Source organism: Cynocephalus volans, chromosome 12, assembly GCF_027409185.1.
Source record: "Cynocephalus volans isolate mCynVol1 chromosome 12, mCynVol1.pri, whole genome shotgun sequence".
In the NCBI taxonomy this organism is placed as follows: domain Eukaryota; kingdom Metazoa; phylum Chordata; class Mammalia; order Dermoptera; family Cynocephalidae; genus Cynocephalus; species Cynocephalus volans.
In genome coordinates, this window is record NC_084471.1 from 91,885,849 (window position 1) to 91,905,099 (window position 19,251).

At 34.6% G+C, this 19,251-nt stretch overlaps 1 protein-coding gene across 1 annotated transcript in view; it reads right to left on the reverse strand.

The window, feature by feature from the left end:
• The window catches only part of SLCO1B3 (solute carrier organic anion transporter family member 1B3), a 113,809-nt gene that overhangs the window by 8,926 nt on the left and 85,632 nt on the right, over positions 1-19,251 (reverse strand). The window contains exon 14 of the mRNA XM_063115707.1: positions 5,036-5,232. Within this exon, the coding sequence (XP_062971777.1) occupies positions 5,036-5,232 (197 nt within the window). The remainder of the gene's footprint in view (positions 1-5,035; positions 5,233-19,251) is intronic.

Below are 19,251 nucleotides of genomic sequence, written 5' to 3' on the forward strand. Positions count from 1 at the left end.
AAATAGCTTTAAGATCAATGGACAGAATGAAAGTTTTTCATAACTCTAATAAGAAATCTGATGGGTTTATAAAACTGTTAAGATCAAGCAAAGGAAAAATTAATTACACGAAGTTAGATAGCTGATAAAGATAATGTTTAGTATCTTTCATCGGTTCTTTACTTAAATGTTTCGTTTTTCAGATTTAAGAAAATTTTCTCTCTTAAGCTATCTATAACCAAAAACAGTTTGGTAAAATATAGTTTTATGAAAAAAGAGAAGCGTTTGCTTTTTTTTCCTCTGTTTGAGTCTTCCAAAATTTGAGAACTGTTCGTGAGTAATCTTTAAGATTTTTGTGGCAATATGGTTATTTGCATAAGTTCAATACGAATTTGCTCTCTCTTTATTACAGGAGGCAATTGGAAACATTGGTTATAAAATAGCATGTCCCTCCTAAGTCACTGACCCCACTTCATTTTGCCCTAATTTGGCCTAACTGCAGTTTCATCTTTCCCTCTAAGGTGTGACAATGGACTTGGGAATAACATTTTCCAGCACTTAGGGATCAGTCTACATGGGAATGAACCTTCCCAGTGCTAAAGGTTCAATACAAATGGAAGTAAGAACTTTTCAACTGGGAAATGTATCATCAATGCTTTCATGAGGAATGTTTTGATCAAAAATGGGAAAATGATGTTTTGTCTCCATAAGCACCTCTCTAAAAGTATTCATAGCCTTGAAGAGGGGTAGGGCTCATGATCTGGAGTAGACATCCTGTTCCTAAACAGAGGATTCATGTAAGTTCTTCAAATTGTTGATGTACCAATTAATGTATAATCTGCCAACTCTGGGTACGCCACCTGCTGCCAATCAATTGCTAAGACAATAGATAAACAGATGCCTTTGATCCCTCCTGTCACTCTAGCTGGGTACCAAAAGCTATGTCCTCCATCATGTCAAATAGCTCCACTCCAAATTAACCCTTTCATCACCTTGACCCAGCCTGAAGCAGTAAGATGAATTGTCTGTCCTGTTCCACAGAAATGGAAGGAACTATTGACAGTGGGGAAGTTGTTGGAGTGAGCAGGACTGACACCATGCTGGGATCTAAAACTGGCTCTCAAAGATTTTAAAAGGACACAGTTTCTTCCTTGGCATAAACTTCTCTGAGTTCCCTCTTTTCCCATGGTTATTTGATATTTTGAACCTTCGTTAGGGGGCAAGATGACATTATTTACATAAATGTAAAGCATTTTCCGTCCAGCCTGAAGCTGCAGACACACAACAAGGCACGTACTATCCAGCAGGACCTTGAGATAAAGATGGGAACAGGACTCTGATAGAGTCTTGGCGAAAGTTTCTTCCTGAGACCTTGCATGAAGCCCTCGCTGCTCATCTCTCTCCTTCCTGCTTTTCATTTTCCCACGTTCCATTCTCCTGGGCCCCTCTCTAAAAACCACTCAGTAAATTTGAATCTTTGAGATGGTTTTAGTCCGGCCACTCTCCTTCGGATTTACCAGAGTGATGGGTTAGCCCAACATCTCTCCTCAGGTCATTCGTGTTCCCAAATAAAAGCTGACTTCCATTTTCACCAACATTTGACTGTGAGTGGTTTGTTTTTGAAAGGGGGCAGGCAGCTGAACCTGTGTGCCTGGTAACAAAAACAGTCTGAACAGGCAAAACAATCATCAGAACCAAACTTCAGATATGACACAGATGCTGGATTACCAGACAAATGAAGACTTTTTAAAATGCATGTGATTCAAAAAAAATTTTTTTCTTGTAGAGTTTAAACATAAGAATTATAGTGGTAAGATCAGTACTAAACAAACTGGTGAAGAATCAGAAGATTTTATTTTTCCCAGCCTCAAGACTTTAATGCAGCTATTTATATTTTTTGCATGTTGTTTTTAATTCTTATTTATAAAATTCATATTCTATATGACTGGCATCCTTGGAATTTGCCTGTTCATGTACTCATTCATTCATTCCAAAATAATTAATAAAGTACCTGCTATGTGTCAGGCACCAAGCTATGTGCTGAGAATAAAATAGATGGGTGTGATGGTTAATTTTAGGTGTCAACTTAATTGGATTAAGGGTTACCTAGAGAGCTGCTAATGCATTATTTCCGAGTGTGTTTCCAGAGGAAATTGGTATGTGAGTCAATGAACTGAGTGGGGAAGATGTGCCCTCAATGTGGGTGGGTACCATCTAGTTGGCTGGGGGCCTAAACATAGATGGAAGAAGAAAGGTGAACACACTCTCTCTTTTTCCTGGAGCTGAGACACCCTACCTCTCCTGCCCTTGGACATCAGAACTCCATGCTTTCTGGCTTTGCACTCTGGGACTTACACAAGCAGACCCTGGGTTCTCAGGCTTTTGGCCTCAGACTGACAGTTACACCATCAGCTTCTCTGGTTCTGAAACCTTCAGATTTGGACCAAGCCATGCTACCAGCCTCCCTGGGTCCCCAACTTGCAGATGGCCTGTCATGGGACTTCTCAGCCTCCGTAATCTTATGAGCCAATTTTCCTAATAAATTCCCCCTTATCTATCTATCTATCTATCTATCTATCTGTCTGTCTGTCTGTCTGTCTGTCTGTCTGTCTGTCTGTCTATCTATCTATCTATCATCATCTATCTATCTATCCTATTGATTCTGTCTCTCTGGAGAACCGAAACTAATACAGTGGGTAAAAATGAATTCGATTCCTATCTTACTGGAGCTTATGACTGGTATGAAAGATAGTTTGCAAATTATCATAACTAAATGTAAAATTGCCATATTGATAAATGCGATGTTGGTATGGATATAATTGGAAGATTACAACCAGTCAAGAAATTGGAGATGTTGAAGGAATTGTGACTGAACATATATCTGAACACTGAGCAGGAGTTAAGTGGAAAAAGGAGCATTTTAGGGGAAAAAAACATCAAAGCCTCCATTGTGTGAAAATGGATAGGGGTGTAAAGACAATAAAGAAAATGTAGTCTGTATGTTTATCATTTTTCGTAGCAGGAAGACATTTTTTCATTGTGTCTTTGATTGATGTTTCCTTTCCAATTCTGATTTCTTTCTAAAAATATCAGAGTCTTTAGGCTGATGCTTTAGTGTCTCTTCTAAACCCTTTCCAAATTTGCCTCAGTCCTTTACTTCCATATTTCCAGAGATTTTCAAAGTTAACGTCTTCATCACTGGTATGATTTTTGGCCATTGTCTTCTTTTATCCTTGTCCAACGTATATTTTAATTACACTCTTAACATTATTTTACTTCCTTGTAAACCTACTTATTTCTCTATTAAAGTTATGCTCTTCCCCCCCCTAGGATTTATGTTCCTGTTTAATAAGTGTCATTGGATTAAGGATTAACATTTATTCTGGGGTCTTGGATTCTGCAGTAGATCAAATAATCTAAGGTTTATTTTTAATGTTCCTCTTTCCTTCACCACATATATCACATTTATAAATGTAAGTTTCTTCTTACAATTTATAAAATGTTATAATTTAGTTATGTCAATGTTCTTCTCCTTTAAAGTCTAAGCCACATAAAGGAGTGTGTTTTTTTGTTTTTGCTTATTTTCATATTTCATTTTTTCCTGACAGATAGTTGACACTCAATAATTGTTAAGTAAATAAACATTCAAAATGTTGCTTTTATTTTCTTTGTAGTATTTTAAGAAAATAACTCCATTATTTTTTTCTACTAACCTAATACGTGGGTGGGTTTCCCCCCCATATTTCTGCTTGTGTGATTAATGAATCTTTCCTTAAGTCTACAGCCTGAGGACAGGTTAATATGTATACCTTCCAGGCTAATTCCTAGCATCTTGCAAGTATTAATGTTGTATAACTGGCATTGAGGTGTACCTTCCCCCATGGTGAGGTTTTCTGGCTATTAACGTCTCCTAGTGTTGTATGTGAAATTTTTTTTTTTTTTTAAGGAGATGGGCAGGCTTCATCACAGATGTTTTGGATCAGAATCTCTGGTGTGATTGTACTTTTAAAAAAAATTCACAGGTGATTCTGATGCAAAAAAATCTTTTAGCCATTTGAGAATAAAAAACTACAGTCTCTGGCATTCATTGTAATAGAGCTAGCTGCTGCCACTAGAAAATCCAGTATTCAAATATTTGTTCTCAACAGCTCTACTTCTTGTCTCGTGTGTAGAGATGTAAAAGATATCTTTTTTTATGTGCCAAAAACAAAGAAACAAACAAACAAAATCATGCAATAGAGTGACAGCTGATGTATTATCTGGCCCAGACTGCATTTCTCCCAGAGAATAGACAGATGGAATGAAGACACATCTTTTAAATGGGCTTTGTATTCTCAAGTCAAAGTCAGTTTATCTTAATCCACTTCCATGGATCTGATAGAAACAACACATTCTGTAATATGTTGTCTGACAATCATACTTGCAAAATTTTGAATATCTCTATTTCTTCAGCAGGATTTTAATGGGAGGTTGGAAGAAGATGCATCAGGGTTGCTAGTCAAACAACTTAAAATTATAAATTAATAGTAGTCTGTGAAACATATGACTTAGCATGAAGAACAGATGTTATGATAGCATAAATCCTCTATTAGACTAGATTTCAGTCTTGAGTACCATGGTCCAAACTGTTTTTTTTTTTAAGACATAAAGCTTTTCTCTTTATATAAGCTACTAATCTCTTTCCTCCTTTTTCACCTCTGCCCATTTTTTAGTCACAGGTTTTATTGAGTTACAATTACCTAAGCAAATACTTTTTCTTTATTAAATACTAATTATGCCTTTCACTTTAAATTTGTATGATCGTGTATTCTAATCTTAACCACTAATGCATAACTATACCCTAACAATGAGTATTCCCATTCCTTTTTATTTATAGTTTGTTTCATTATAAACTCATAGGCTTATTAATTGTACCATCATAAGTAAAGAGTTCGGGAATTTTCAATAAAAGGACCAGGAAGTGTTCAAAAATAACATCTTACTGAAAGAATACAATATTGGTTGAAAAACCTAGTAGCAGAAGCGTTTTTTTTCTCCCCTTAAATATGCATTTTACTGTCTGCTCCGTCAGAAGCTACAAGCAGTCCATTATTATTTAAGGGTTCTAAGTTTGTTTCATCCATGGCTTTTCTTTCATTTTCTGATGCCTTGGTATCTTTCCCTTCATATTTTTTCTTCATGGCAAAAATTAACACAATATATAAAAGAAGTGGTGGGATTCTTAAGCCTGTACACAAGCCCAGAAAGTAGTTTCTGTGAAAAGAAAAAAAAAGTAGATTATCATTTTAAATAGTGTGAAAGAACTTACAATATTTCTTTCTAGAATGTGGACCTTACAGGAAATAAAATTGAAATTATACATAAAAATATTAAGGAAGCAATACTAGTGATTCTTTTCATTGAGGCTTAAGAAGTTTTTGATTATTTTAAAAGAATTGTGAAGCCACAGAAATCTAACTCCAGGTGGATCTAGCCATCCCCATGAAGAAAAAATATACACAAGTCCAAACTCCTTAAGTCATTCTGTTTCACCTAAAGTGGGAGAAGAAACTGAAGCATATGTGAAGCTCACAATTGACAGTTACAGGCTTGCTTAAAGACTGAGACCTAGTCATGCGACTATAGAACAATATTCTTCCTCTAGCATTTTATACTACATTACTAAAGACTTATTTATAGCAGTCTGCCTGTCAAGAACAAAATCATGTCATACTAAAAGGCAAAGAACACAGTTTGAAGAGAATGGGCAAGCTTCAAAACCAGAGTCAGGTATGTCAGGGATGTTGAAATGATCAGAATGGAATTTAAAACAACTATGATTAATATACTAAGGTCTGTCAAGGATAAAGTCAACACTATGCAAGAACAGATGGGCATTGTAAGTGGAGAAATGGAAATTCTAAGAATCAAAGAGAAATGCTAGAGACCAACAGAAGTGTAACAGAAATGAAAAATGTCTTTGATGGGCTTACTAGTAGACAGAACACAGCTAAGAAAAGAATCTCTGAGTTTGAAGATACCTAAATAGAAACATCCAAAACTGAAAAGCAAAGAAAAAAATGACTGGAAAAAAAAAAGAAAAAGAAAAAGAACAAAGTTTCCAGGAACTTTGGGACAACTACAAAAGTGTGTGCAATGGGAATGCCAGAAAGAGAAGAACGAACAAAAGAAAGAAAGAAAGAAAGAAAGAAAGAAAGAAAGAAAGAAAGAAAGAAAGAAAGAAAGAAAGAAAGAAAGAAAGAAAGAAAGAAAGAAAGAAAGAAAGAAAGAAAGAAAGAAAGAAAGAAAGAAAGAAAGAAAGAAAGAAAAGAAAGAAAGAAAAGAAGTATTTGAAACAATAATGATTGAGAATGTTTCCTAAATTAATGTCAGAGGCTAAACCACAGATCTAGAACAGATCAAAGAACACCAATCAAGATAAATGCCAGAAAAAGTATAACTAGGCATCGCATTTTCAAACTACAGAAAATCAAAGATAAAAAATCCAGAAAGAAACCAGAGGGGAAAAACTCTTACTTATGAAAAGAGCAAATAATTATGTTTGACTTTTCTTCACAAACCTTGCAAAAAAGAAGAGGCTGGAGTAAAATTTTCAAAGTATTGAGAGAGAGAGAGAGAGAGAGAGAGAGAGAGAGAGAACCAACATAAAATTCTGAACCCTGTGAAATTATCCTTCAAAAGTGAAGTAGAAATAAAGACATTCTTAGACAAAAATTGAGGGAATGTTTTGCGAGAAGATCTGATTTGCAAAAAAATAAACAAAAATTCTTTAGAGAGAAGAAAAATAACATGGGTCAGAAACTTGGATATACACAAAGAAAGGAAGAGCATCAGAGAAGAAATAAGTGAAGGTAAAATGAAGACTTTTATTTTTCTTATTCTTAATTTATCTAATGGATAATCATTTGTCCAAAATAATGATAGCAACAATGTATTTGATTATAAATAATATGTATGCTTATACCTATGCTTATGTATAGTTATGTATAAAAGAATTAAAGGCTGGAAAGGATGCAAGGGACAGAAAATAAGAATAAGGGTTATTTTGCTCTTGTAAGAAACTCATGCTATCTGTGAACTGATATAGTGTTGTTTGAGAGTTAGGTTAGTTGTAAATGTTTATTGCAACCTCTAGGGAAACCACTAAAGTTTTTTTAAGAAGAAGTATGACTAATATTCTTAGAAAACAGAGGAAATGAAATCATATAAAGTGCTCAATTAAAACCACAACAGGCCGAAAAAGAGTGGAAGACAAAAATAGGAACAAAGAACAAGGGCAACAAATAGAAAATGGTAACAAATATGATACTAATTCAAATATATCAGCAATCACTTTGAGTGTCAATGATTCAAATGCACTAGTTAAAAAACTGAAATTGTCAGAGAATGAAAAAACAAGATCCAACTATATGTAGTCTACACGAAATCCACTTTAAATATAAAAACACATTTAGATGAAAAGTAATTGAATTGAGAAAGATATACCATGCTAACACTAATCAAAAGAAAGCAGGGGTAGCTATTCATTTCAAATAGAGCAGACTTCAAGTAAAGGAAAATTATCAGGAATTTAAAAAGGGCCTTACATAATGATAAAGGAGGCAATTCTCTTTTTATCTGTTAAGAAGACATAACAATCTTTAATGTGTGAGCATGTAAAAATAAAAAACAGAGTGCCAAAATGCATGAGAAAAAAATGATAGAATTGCAAGTGGAAATAGATGAATCCACTATTATGCTTGAACACTTCAACATATCAGAAATGGACAGACCTAGCAGGCAAAAATTAGTAAGGACATAGTTGAACTCATTAATACCATCAACCAATGGAATATAATGGATACCTATAGATTGTTTTATACAACAACGTAATTCTTCTCAGGCTCATATAGAACATTCACCAAGATAGACCACATTTTGGTACATAAAACATTCCTTAACAAATCTAAATGAGTAGAAATCATACAATGTCTATACTCAGACCATAATCTAATTAAATTAGAAAGCAATAACAGAAAGTTAACTGGAAAATTCCAAAATATGTGGAGATTAGACTTCTAAATAACACATGGGTGAAAAAATAAGTGAATAATTTAAAATATATTGAACTAAATAAAAATGGCAGCATAACTTATCAAAATTTGTTGGAGGTACCAAAAACAGTGCTTAGAGGGAAATTTATAGCATTGAATGCATATATTAGATAAGATTTAAAGTCAATCATCTAGGCTTTCATCTTAGAAAAAGAAGAGCAAATTAAATCCAAAGTAAGCAGAAGAAAATAAAAAATAAAAATTACAAGAGAAATCAATGAAATTGAAAACAAGAGATTGATGGAGAAAATCAACAAAACCAAAAACTGTTTCTTTGAAAAGATCAATAATATCAATAAGCATCTAGCCAGGCCAACTAAGAAAAAAAATGATAGGACGTGAATTACTAATATCACAAATGAAAGAGGGGACATCATTACAGATCCCATGGACATTAAAAGGATAATAAAGGAACACTATGAGCAATACTCTGCCCACAATTTTAATAACATAGATAAGATGGACCAATTCTTTGAAAGTCTCAATATATCCAAACTCCCACGAGAAGAAATAGATAATCTGAATAGCCCTATATCTATTAACAAAGTTGAATCAATAATTAATAACCTTCTAAAACAGAAAGCACTAGGCTCAGATAGGTTCACTGGTGAATTCAATCACATATTTAAGGAAGTAATTGTACCAATTGCCTGTAATCTCTTTCAGAATATAGAAGCAGCAGGAGAATACTTCCTATTTCATTCTATGAGGCCAGTATTGCCCCAACATGAAAACCAAAGACATTACAAGAAAATAAAACTTCAGAACAATCTCTCTCATGAGCACTAATGCAAAAATACTCAAAAAGATAGCAAATTAAATTCAACAATGTATTTAAAAAACTATACACCATGACTAAGCGGTATTTATCCCAAGTATGCCAGGCTGGTCCAATAGTCAAAAGTCAATGAATATCATTCATTATATCAACAGGCTAAAGAAGAAAAAAATTCATGATCACACTAATAGACACAGAAAATGCATTTGACAAAATCAAACACCCAATTTATGATAAAAAAAAAAAAAACTCTCAATAAAGAAGGAATAGAAGAGAACTTCTTTAACTTGATTTTTAAAAATTCTACAAAAACCTACAGATAACACCATACTTAATGGTGAGGAACTCAAAGCTTTCTCACTAAGACCAGTAGCAAGGCAAGGATGTTTCACCACTGCTTTTCAATACTGTGCTGGACATCCTGGCTAATGCAGTAAAGAAAGAAAAGGGAGTGAAATCTACACAGATTAGGAAGAAAGAGATAAAACTGTCTTCGTATGCAGATGATATAAGTGTGAGAGAATAGACAAAAACACTCCCAGAACTAATAAGCATTTATAGTAAGATTCCAGGATATAAGGTTAACATGCCAAAGTCAAACATTTTCCTATATATAAGCAATGAAAATGTGGAATTTGAAATTAAAAATATGTGGCCATTTACATTAGCACCCCCAAAATGAAATACTTAGGTATAAACCCAATAACAATGTACAAGTTCTGTATAAGAAAAACTACAAAACTCTGATGAAGGAAATCAAAGAAGAATTAAACGTATGGAGAGATATACTATGTTCATGTCTAAGACGACTGAATATTGTCAAGATGTCAGTTCTTAACTTGATCTATAGATTCCAGGCAATCACAATCAAAATCTCAGTAAGTTATTTTGTGGATATCAACACACTAATCCTAAAGATTATGCGGAGAGGCAGAAGACCCAGAATAGGCAAGACAATACTGAAGGAAAAGAATGAAGCTGGAGGAATGACATTACCTGCCCTCAAGACTAACTACAAAGCTGAATTAGTCCAGACTAATTAGTGTGAAACTGATGAAAGAATAGACATATAGATCAATGGAACAGAATAGAGTCCACAAGTAGAATTAATTAAATACAGTTAACTGATCTTTGATAAAGGAAGAAAAGCACTAAAATAGAGCAACAACAGTCTTTTCAACAATTGATGCCAGAACAACTGGACATCCATATGTTAACTAATGAATCTAGATACAGACATTCCACCCTTTACAAAATTAACTCAAAGTGAATCACAGACCAAAATATAAAATGCAAAACTATAAAACGCCTAGAAGATGATATAGTAGAAGATCAAGATGACCTAGGATTTGGTGATGACTTTTTATATGCAACACCAAATGCACAATCCGTGAAAGAAATAATTGATAAGTTTTCATTAAAATTAAAAACTTCTGTCCTGCAGAAGAGAGAGAGAGAAAGAATGGAAAAAAAAAAAAAAAGAGAGAGAAGCCATAGACTGGCAGAAAATATTTGCAAAAGACATCTCATAAAGTACTGTTTTCCAAAATATTCAAGGAACTTTAAAATCTCAATGATAAGAAAATGAATAACCCAATTGAAAAGTGGGCCAAAGATCTTAATAGACTCCTCTCCAGAGAAGATATACAAATGGCAAATGAGCATATGAAAAGATGCTTCATGTCCTGTGTCATCAGGGAAATGCAATTAAAATTACAATGAGATACCACTACACAATAATTTAATTTGAATTTGAATTTTTTAATTTTTTATTGATTATACATATTCATGTGCAAGAGCTTACTGTCAGCACCTGTGCCCAAGTTGTGGTGAGCAAGTCAATGCTCTCAACATGCCCATCACTGCAAATTGCAATTATTCTCCATGTTCCCCACCCAACATCTCTCCAATCCGCCCATCCCTGCCCTGTCAACCCTAGGCCTATTCTGTCCCTCTGCAAGTGCACCACACCACTGTCATCATTCTTTCCTTTCTTAGCTCCTACTTATGAATGAGGACATGTGGTATTTTCCCTCTGTGCCAGGCTAATTTCACATAAGATAATTTTCTCCAAACTCATCCATGTTGCTGCAAATGGCAGAATTTCATTCTTTTTTATGGCAGAGTAGTATCCCATTGTATATATGTACCACATTTCCTTATCCAGTCATCTGTACGTGGACACTTAGGTTGGTTCCATATTTTGGCTACTGTAAACAGAGCTGCAGTGAACAGGGGAGTGCAGGTATCCCTTCAACAGGATGATTTCCATTCCTTTGGGAATGTACCCAGAATTGAGATAGCTGGATTGTATGGTAGATTTATCTGTAGTTGTTTTAGAAACCTTTTAGAAACCTTGATATTGTTTTCCATAGTTGCTGTACTAACTTACAGTCCCACCAGCAGTGTTAGAAGAGTTACCATTTCTCTGCATCCTTGCTAGCATTTGTTATTCTGTCTTTTTGATACTGGCCAGTCTAACTGGGGTGAGATGATATCTCAATGTGGTTTTCATTTTCATTTCCTTGACAATTAGTGATGTGGGACATTTTTTCTGTTTGGCTTCTTTGGCCATTTTCTAATTTGGTTATTTGTTTTTTACTGTGTAGTTGTTTGAGTTCCTTGTATACACTAGATATTAATCCCTTGTCAGATGTATAGCTTGCAAGTATTTTCTCCCACTCAGTAGGTTGTCTTTTCACTATGTTGATTGTTTCCTTTGCTGTGAAGAAGCAGTTTGTTTTGATACAATCTCATTTATCTATTTTTTTTTGTTGTTTGCGCTATTGGGATTTGATTCAAAAATTCTTTGTCCAGATCTATTTCCTGAAGAGTTTCTTCTATGTTTCACTATAGCAGTTTTATAGTTTCAGGACTTATATTTAAGCCTTTAATCCATTTTGAGTTGATTTTGTTATATGGTGAGAGGTATGTGTCTAGTTTCATTCTTCTGCATAAAGATGTACTATTCTCTCAGCACCATTTATTAAAGATGCAGTGTTTCCCCAGTGAATGTTCTTGTTTCTTTTTCAAAGAAGAGTTGGCTGTAGGTCTGTGGGTTGATTTCTGGGTACTCTGTTTTCTTCCACTGGTCAGAGTGTCTATTCCTATGCCAGTACCATGCTGTTTGGGTTACTATAGCTTTGTAGTATAACTTGAAGTCGGGTAGTGTCATACCTCTGACTTTACTTACTTATTTATTTTTACTCAGGATTGCTTTGGCTCTTCAGGGTCTTTTGCTGTTCCATATGAATGTTAGAATTGTTTCTTCCATTTCTGTGAAGAGCATCATTGGTATTTTGATGAGAATTGCATTGAATTGGTAGTTCGCTTTGGGTAGTATTGACATTTTCACAATGTTAATTATTCTAATCCAAGAGTATACAATGTCTTTCCACCTTTTTGTGCCTCCTTTAGTTTCTTTCAGTAGTGATTTGTAGTTCTCATTATACTGATCTTTCACCTCCTTCGTTAAATCAATTCCTGGGTATTTTATATTTTGTTGACTATTGTAAATGGGCTTATTTTCTTGATTTCTTCTGCTAGTTTGTTATTGGAGATTAAAAACACTACTGATTTTTGGATGTTGATTTTGTATCCTGAAGCATTACTAAAATTGTTAATCAGCTCTAAGAGTTTTTTGGTAGAGTCTTTAGGTTCTTCTGTAGGTAAGATCATGTCATCTGCAAACAGGGATAGTTTGATTTCATCTTTTCCAGTCTGGATGCCCTTTATTTCTTTCTCTTGCCTGATTGCTCTTGCTAGCACTTCTAACACTATGTTAAATAGGAATGGTGATAGTGGGCATCCTTGTCTTTTTCCTGTTCCTGAAAGCTTTTCCCTATTCAGGATGATATTGGTGGTGGGCTTGTTGCATATGGCTTTTACTGTGTTGAGATACTTTCCTTCTACACCTAATTTGCTGAATTTTGTAAAATGCTTTTTCTGCTTCTATTGAGATAATCATATGGTCTTTGTCTTTGATTTTGTTAATGTAGTGTATCACATTTATTGACTTGCATATGTTGAACCACCCTTGTCTCCCTGGGATGAATCCCACTTGATTGTGTTGTATAATTATTTTTATGTATTGCTCTATTCTGATTGCTAGTATTTTGTTGAGGATTTTTGCATCTATGTTGATCAAAGATATTGGCCCATGGTATTCTTTTTTATTGTATCTTTGTCTGGTTTGGGTATCAGGGTGATGCTGGCCTCATAGCATGAGTTTGGGAGTATAGGCTCTGTTTCAATTTTTGGAATAGTTTGTAAAGAATTGGTATTAATTCCTGTTTAAAGATCTGGTAGAATTCAGCAGTAAAGACATCTAGTTCTGTGCTTTGCTTTGTTGGGAGACTGCTGATTACTGCTTCAATTTTGTTGCTTGTTATTAGTTTGTTCAGATTTTCTATTCTTCTTGGTTCAGTCTTGGTAGTTTGTAAGTGTCCAAAAATTTATCTGTTTCCTCCAGGTTTTCAATTTTTTGGCATATAATTGTTTGTAATAGTCTCTAATGATTCTTTGTGTTTCTGTGGTATCTGTTGTAATGTCTCATTTTTCATTTCTAATTTTTGTTATTTGGGTCTTCTCTCTTCTTTTTTAAATTAACCTAGCTAATGGTTTGCCTGTTTTGCTTATCTTCTTAAAAAACCAACCTTTTGTTTTCTGAACATTTTTGGGGTCTCTATTTTATTTAATTCTACTCTGATCTTAATTCTTTCTTTCCATCTACTAGCTTTGGAATTGGATTGTTCTTGTTTTTTTAGTTCTTTGCGGTGCAGGGTTAGGTTATTTATTCAAAATATTTCTTTCTTTTTTTTTTTTTTTTGGATGTAAGCATTAATTGCAATAAACTTCCCTCTTAGTACTGCTTTTGCGGTATCCCACAGGTTTTGATAAGATGTATCTTTATTTTTGCTGGTCTCAAGAAATTTTTTGATTTCCTGTTTAACTTCTTCTTAGGCCCATCGGTCTTTCAGGAGCATGTTGTTTAATTTCCAAGAGCTTGTAATAGTGTCCCGAGTTTTGCTTGTTATTAATTTCTAGTTTTAATCCATTGTGGTCTGAAAAGATCCTTGGGATAATTTCAGTTTTTTAATATTTGTTGAGACTTGATTTGTGACCTAACATGTGGTCTGTCCTGGAGAATGTTCCATGTGCTGATGAGAAGAATGTATATTCTGTAGTTGTTGAATGAAATGTTTTGTCGATATCTGCCAGGTCCAATGTGTCTAAAGTGTGGTTTAAATCCTGTGTTTCTCTGTCAATTTGTTGCCTGGATAATCTGCCCAGGTCTGAGAGAGGCATGTTCAGGTCCCCCACTATTATCATATTGGGGTCTATCTCTTTCTATAGATATAATAACATTTGCTTTGTATATCTGGGTGCTCCAGTGTTGGGTACATATATATTTATGATTGTTATGTCTTCTTGCTGGATAGACCCCTTTATCATTATATAGTGGCCTTCTTTGTCTCTTCTTATGGTTTTTGGTTTAAAGTCTATTTTATCTGATATAAGAATAGGTACTCCTGCTCATTTTGGGCTTCCATTTGTACTGTATATCTTTTTCTATCCCTTCACTATTAGTCCTTGTGCATCTTTACAGGTAAGATTGGTCTCCTGAAGACAACGTATAGTTGGGCCAAGCATTTTAATTGAGTCCATCAGTCTGTGTGGGGAGTTTAATCCATTTACATTTAGGGTTTTTACTGAGAGGTATTTTCTTACTCCTGCCATTTTATTGCTTTTGTTTAGATGATTTAAATATCTTTTGTTCCTTTCTTCCCCTTTTATTATTTGTCATTGATGTTCGTAGGTTTGTTGAAGTGATAAGATTTTGCTATTCTTTCTTTCTCATTTGCATTTTTGTTTCACCTGTGGGCTTTTTTTTTTTTTCCCCCTATGTGTTTGTGGTAGTGATTATTGCCTTTCAGATTCTAGATTCAGGACTCCCTGGAGAATTTCTTGTAGGGCTGGTTGTGTATTGATGAACTCTCACAGTTTCTGTTTATCTGGGAAATACACAATTTCTCCCTCATTTCTGAAGGATATAGCACTTTTAGCTGGCAGGTTTTTTTCTTTTAGTATTTTGAATATGTCATCCCATTTTCTTCTGGCCTGTAGAGTTTCAGTTGACAAGTCTGCTTTTAGTCTGATGGTGGTTCCCTTGTAAGTGACTTGATGCTTTTCTCTTGCTACTTTTAGGATTCTCTGATCGTCTTTTAGCTTTGCCAGTTTGACTATGATATGTCTTAGAGAGGATCTTTTTGTATTGAATCTGTTTGGGGATCTTTGAGTTTCCTGAATCTGAGGGTCTGTGTGTCTCCCTATATCTAGGAAGTTTTCCATTATTATTTTATTGAACAGATTTTCAATGCCTTTATCTTTCTCTTCCCCGTCTGGAACACCCATGATTTGGATGTTTGTGCACTTAAGGTGGTCTGCTGTCTCTCAGAGTTTCTTCATTTCTTAAAATTTTTTTCTTTTTTCTTTTCTGTCTTGCCTGGGTTATTTCATAAAGATGGTCTTTGAGATCAGAGATTCTTTTTTCTGCTTGTTCTAATCTACTACTTAAGCTATCAGTTATGTATTTTATTTCTTTGAATGAATTGTTCAGTTCCAGGAGTTCTGCTACATTCTTTTTTAAGTTATTAATATCTCCATACATTTCCTCCACGTCCTGGATTTTTTTTTTTCTTGTTTCATTGTGTTGTCTAACTGAGTCTTCTCTTATCTCATTGAGTTTCCTTAAGATAGTTAATTGGAATTTCTTTCATTTCAAGGGTTTCCTATTCTATAGGGTCTGGTACTTGAGAATTACTATATTCCTTTGGTGGTGTCATATTTTCTTCTTCTTCTTCTTTTTTTTTTTTTTCCTACTACTGCTATCACTACCACTGTGATACTTTGGTGGTGTCATATTTTCTTGGTTTTTTTTTTTCTACTACTGTTGTCACTTTTACTGTGATACTACTATTATCACTACTTTGATTTCTGGTCATCTGGTAGATCAGTTAGTGCTTCTGTTACTCTGGAGTGGATTTTGAGGAGAAAGACTTTCTCCTCTTTTTCCAGTCTCCTCTGGTGACTCTCCTTGTGCCAATGCAGTTGAATATGTGGCAAACCACTAGCACAGTGGTCATGGCTGCTACTGTGGTAACCAGTCATTCTTGCAGAAGTAGCAGCTGTGGATGGTTTATGTGGACCACCTCCTTGGAAGTGGTGCAGGTCCTCCCAGTCATGGCGGGTGGGAGGCACACTCGGTCCTGCCTTGTTTGCAGGCATTGGGTAGGCTCTCTGGGGGCTTTTTCTCTGCCTGAGCTTCCCCGGTTGGAGCAGGTGGGTGGCACGCTTACACGACTATTAGAATGGCCAAAACTTGGAACACTGATGACTCCAAATGTTGGAAAGGATGCAAAGCAACAGGAACTCTCATTCGTTGTTGGTGGGATGCAAAATGATACAGCCACTTTGAAAGATAGTTTGACAGTTTGTTACAAAACTAAACATACTTTTACCATATGATCTAGTGATTTGTGCTCTTTGGTATTTCCCCAAAGGAGTTGAAAACTTATGCCTACACCAAAACCTGCACATAGATGTTTATACTAGTTTTACTTATAATTGCCAAAACCTGGAAGCAATCAAAATGTTCTTTAGTAGAAGAACGTACAAAGAAACTGTGTTGTATCCAGACGATGCAATATTATTCAGTTCTAAAAAAAAAGTTATCGAGCAACAAAATGACCTGGAGGAAACTTAAATATTATTCTAAGTAAGGAAAGCAAGCTGCAAAGGTTACATACTGTATAATTCCAACTATACAATGATCTGGAAAAGGCAAAACTGGGGGAACAGTAAAAAGATCAGTGGTTTTCAAGGTTTAAGGGGGAGGGAGAGGTAAATAGGCAGAATACAGAGGATTTTTAAGTCAGTTAAACCACTCTATATAGTACTATAATGGTGGATACTTTTCATTATACCTTTGTCCAAACCCATAGAATGTATAACAACAGTGAACTCTAATGTAAATTATGAACTCTGGGTGGTAACAATGAGTCAGTGTAGGTTCATCAATTATAACAAATGTACCACCCTGGTGGGAGATGTTGATGGTGGGTTAGGCTTTGCATGTGTTGGGGAAGGGGGTAAATGGGAAATATCTGTACTTTCTCCTCAATTTTGTTGTGAACCTAAAACTGTTTTAAAAAATAAATCATAATATAAACATTTACCTTTTTGTGTATTTATTGATAAGCCCACTGTTCTTTTTAAAGATTTCACTTTAGACAATCCATCAATAAGCACAAGTGACTAAAAGGAAAGTGATAAGGACCATGAGTGTGCTACAGTGTGCTAAGAGAGTTCTAGAGAAGGATGATTATTTCCAACTGGCTGGAATGCTATGCACTTTATGCAAGAAAAGGGTAAACAAGCTAAGCCTAAAGCATGTCCTGAAAGACAAAAGCCTAATACCTATCTCAATGGGCTGAAATCAAGGTGCTGGCAGGGCTGCATTCCCTTCTGGAAGTTCTAGGGAAGAATCTGTTTCCTTGCCTTTTCCCACTTCTAGAGGCCACTTACATTTCATGGTTCCTGGCCCCTTTCTTCCTTCTTCAAAGCCAGCAACAAGGGACTGAGTCCTTCTTTCATCAGGTCACTCTGACCTCCTCTTCTGCCCCCCTCTTCCATTTTTAAGGATCCTGGTGATTATGTTGGTTGGGCCCCACCAGATAATCTTCCTATCTTGAGGCCAGCTGATTAGCAACTTTACTTCATCTGAAACCTTAACATAGCACATCTTGGGGTGGCCATTTTTCTGCAAATCACAGTAACCAATCTAGAGATGTCAGAAGATCGCTGATTCTCAAACAGGATAAATAAAAAGAAATCCACACCTAGACACTTCAGAGTGAAACTGCTGAATACCAAACAGAAAGGGAATATGCTTAAAGAATCCAGGTGGAGAAGACAGATTACCTTAACAGAGCAAGAGAAACAGACAACAGCTAACTTATTAACAGCCAAACTGTAAATTAGAAGTCAATAGAATGATGCCTTCAAAGTACCAAGAGAAAATCATTGTCAATTTGGAATTCTATACCTTGTAAATATGTATTTTAAGTATAAGATTGAGAAAAAGATATTTCCAGAAAAATTAAAACTGACAACTTGCTACTAAAAGACCTCATTACAGAATGTTTTCAAAAAATCTACTTCAATGAGAAGGGAAGTGATCATAGATGGAATCTGAGATGCAGGAAGGAATGAGGAGCAAAGAAAGTGGTAAATATGTGGGAAAATACACTGGCTAACTTCTTCAACCTTAATAATAATGTCTTGAGAGGTTGAGAATAACTTAAAGTACACAAAAATAGCATATATATAGAAAGATATAGATATACAGATATAGACATACGAATACATATCCATAAAGGGAATCACTAGGGTCTTCGTGGTATAATAAAAATTTGGATACCATAATGCTTGTTCAACATCAGAAATTAGTTAATAAATCAATTTAATAAAATTTTTCAAAAAAAATTTCCATTTTAGTTGTATCTAAACCTTCAGTGAAAGAAACAAAACTAGTAAAAAAAAAAAATGGTTTCAGGGTCTATTTCTACTGAAGCCAAAACAATCACATTAAAATGTTATCTTAATACTTGTGCTTGGTGGTCAATGCTTTAGGAAAATTCTGAGGAGTATCTCGCCAGGCGTCCTGGAGATGAATGATGATTTAAATTATCAATAAACACTTCTGTAAAATAAAGTCAGTAAGGTGAATTTATTAATTTTTTCTTTGTAATCTCATTCCATGCTTTTAGAAAATCTTTCCCATTTGGGGAGAAAATTTTATAATTGGAATTCAAAAAATGTTATGGGAATGTCTGTGTTGCTGTTTCACTAGAATTCCAGAAGCAGCTGATGGCTGTCTACTGGAGATGTTAGATAGTGAATTTACACATTAAATGAAAGTCTTTCCAGTAAATTTGATCCAAGGAGTGTTCTCCAAGGGTCTATCCTGAACTAAGAGGCTTTTCCCATTTTTACATAAATGATAGTGTGTTCCACCTGTTTTCTTCTTTTTTTTCCCACATAACTATATATCTTAAAGAAGTTTCCATTTTAGTAAACAAACAGCTTTTTCCTTCTTTAAGACTTCAGAATGTTAATTTGCCTGTATGTACCATTATTTATTCAACTGGTCCCTTATTGAGAGACTTTATTATTATTTTCAATATTTTGCTATTATAAACAATGCTGTATACACACAGATATATAATATTCTAAATGTGTCATTTTACATATTTGGGAGTGTAGCTATCTGTAGGATAAATTTTTATTTATTTATTTATTTTGTTTTTTTAAATTAATTAATTAAAATATAACTGATTA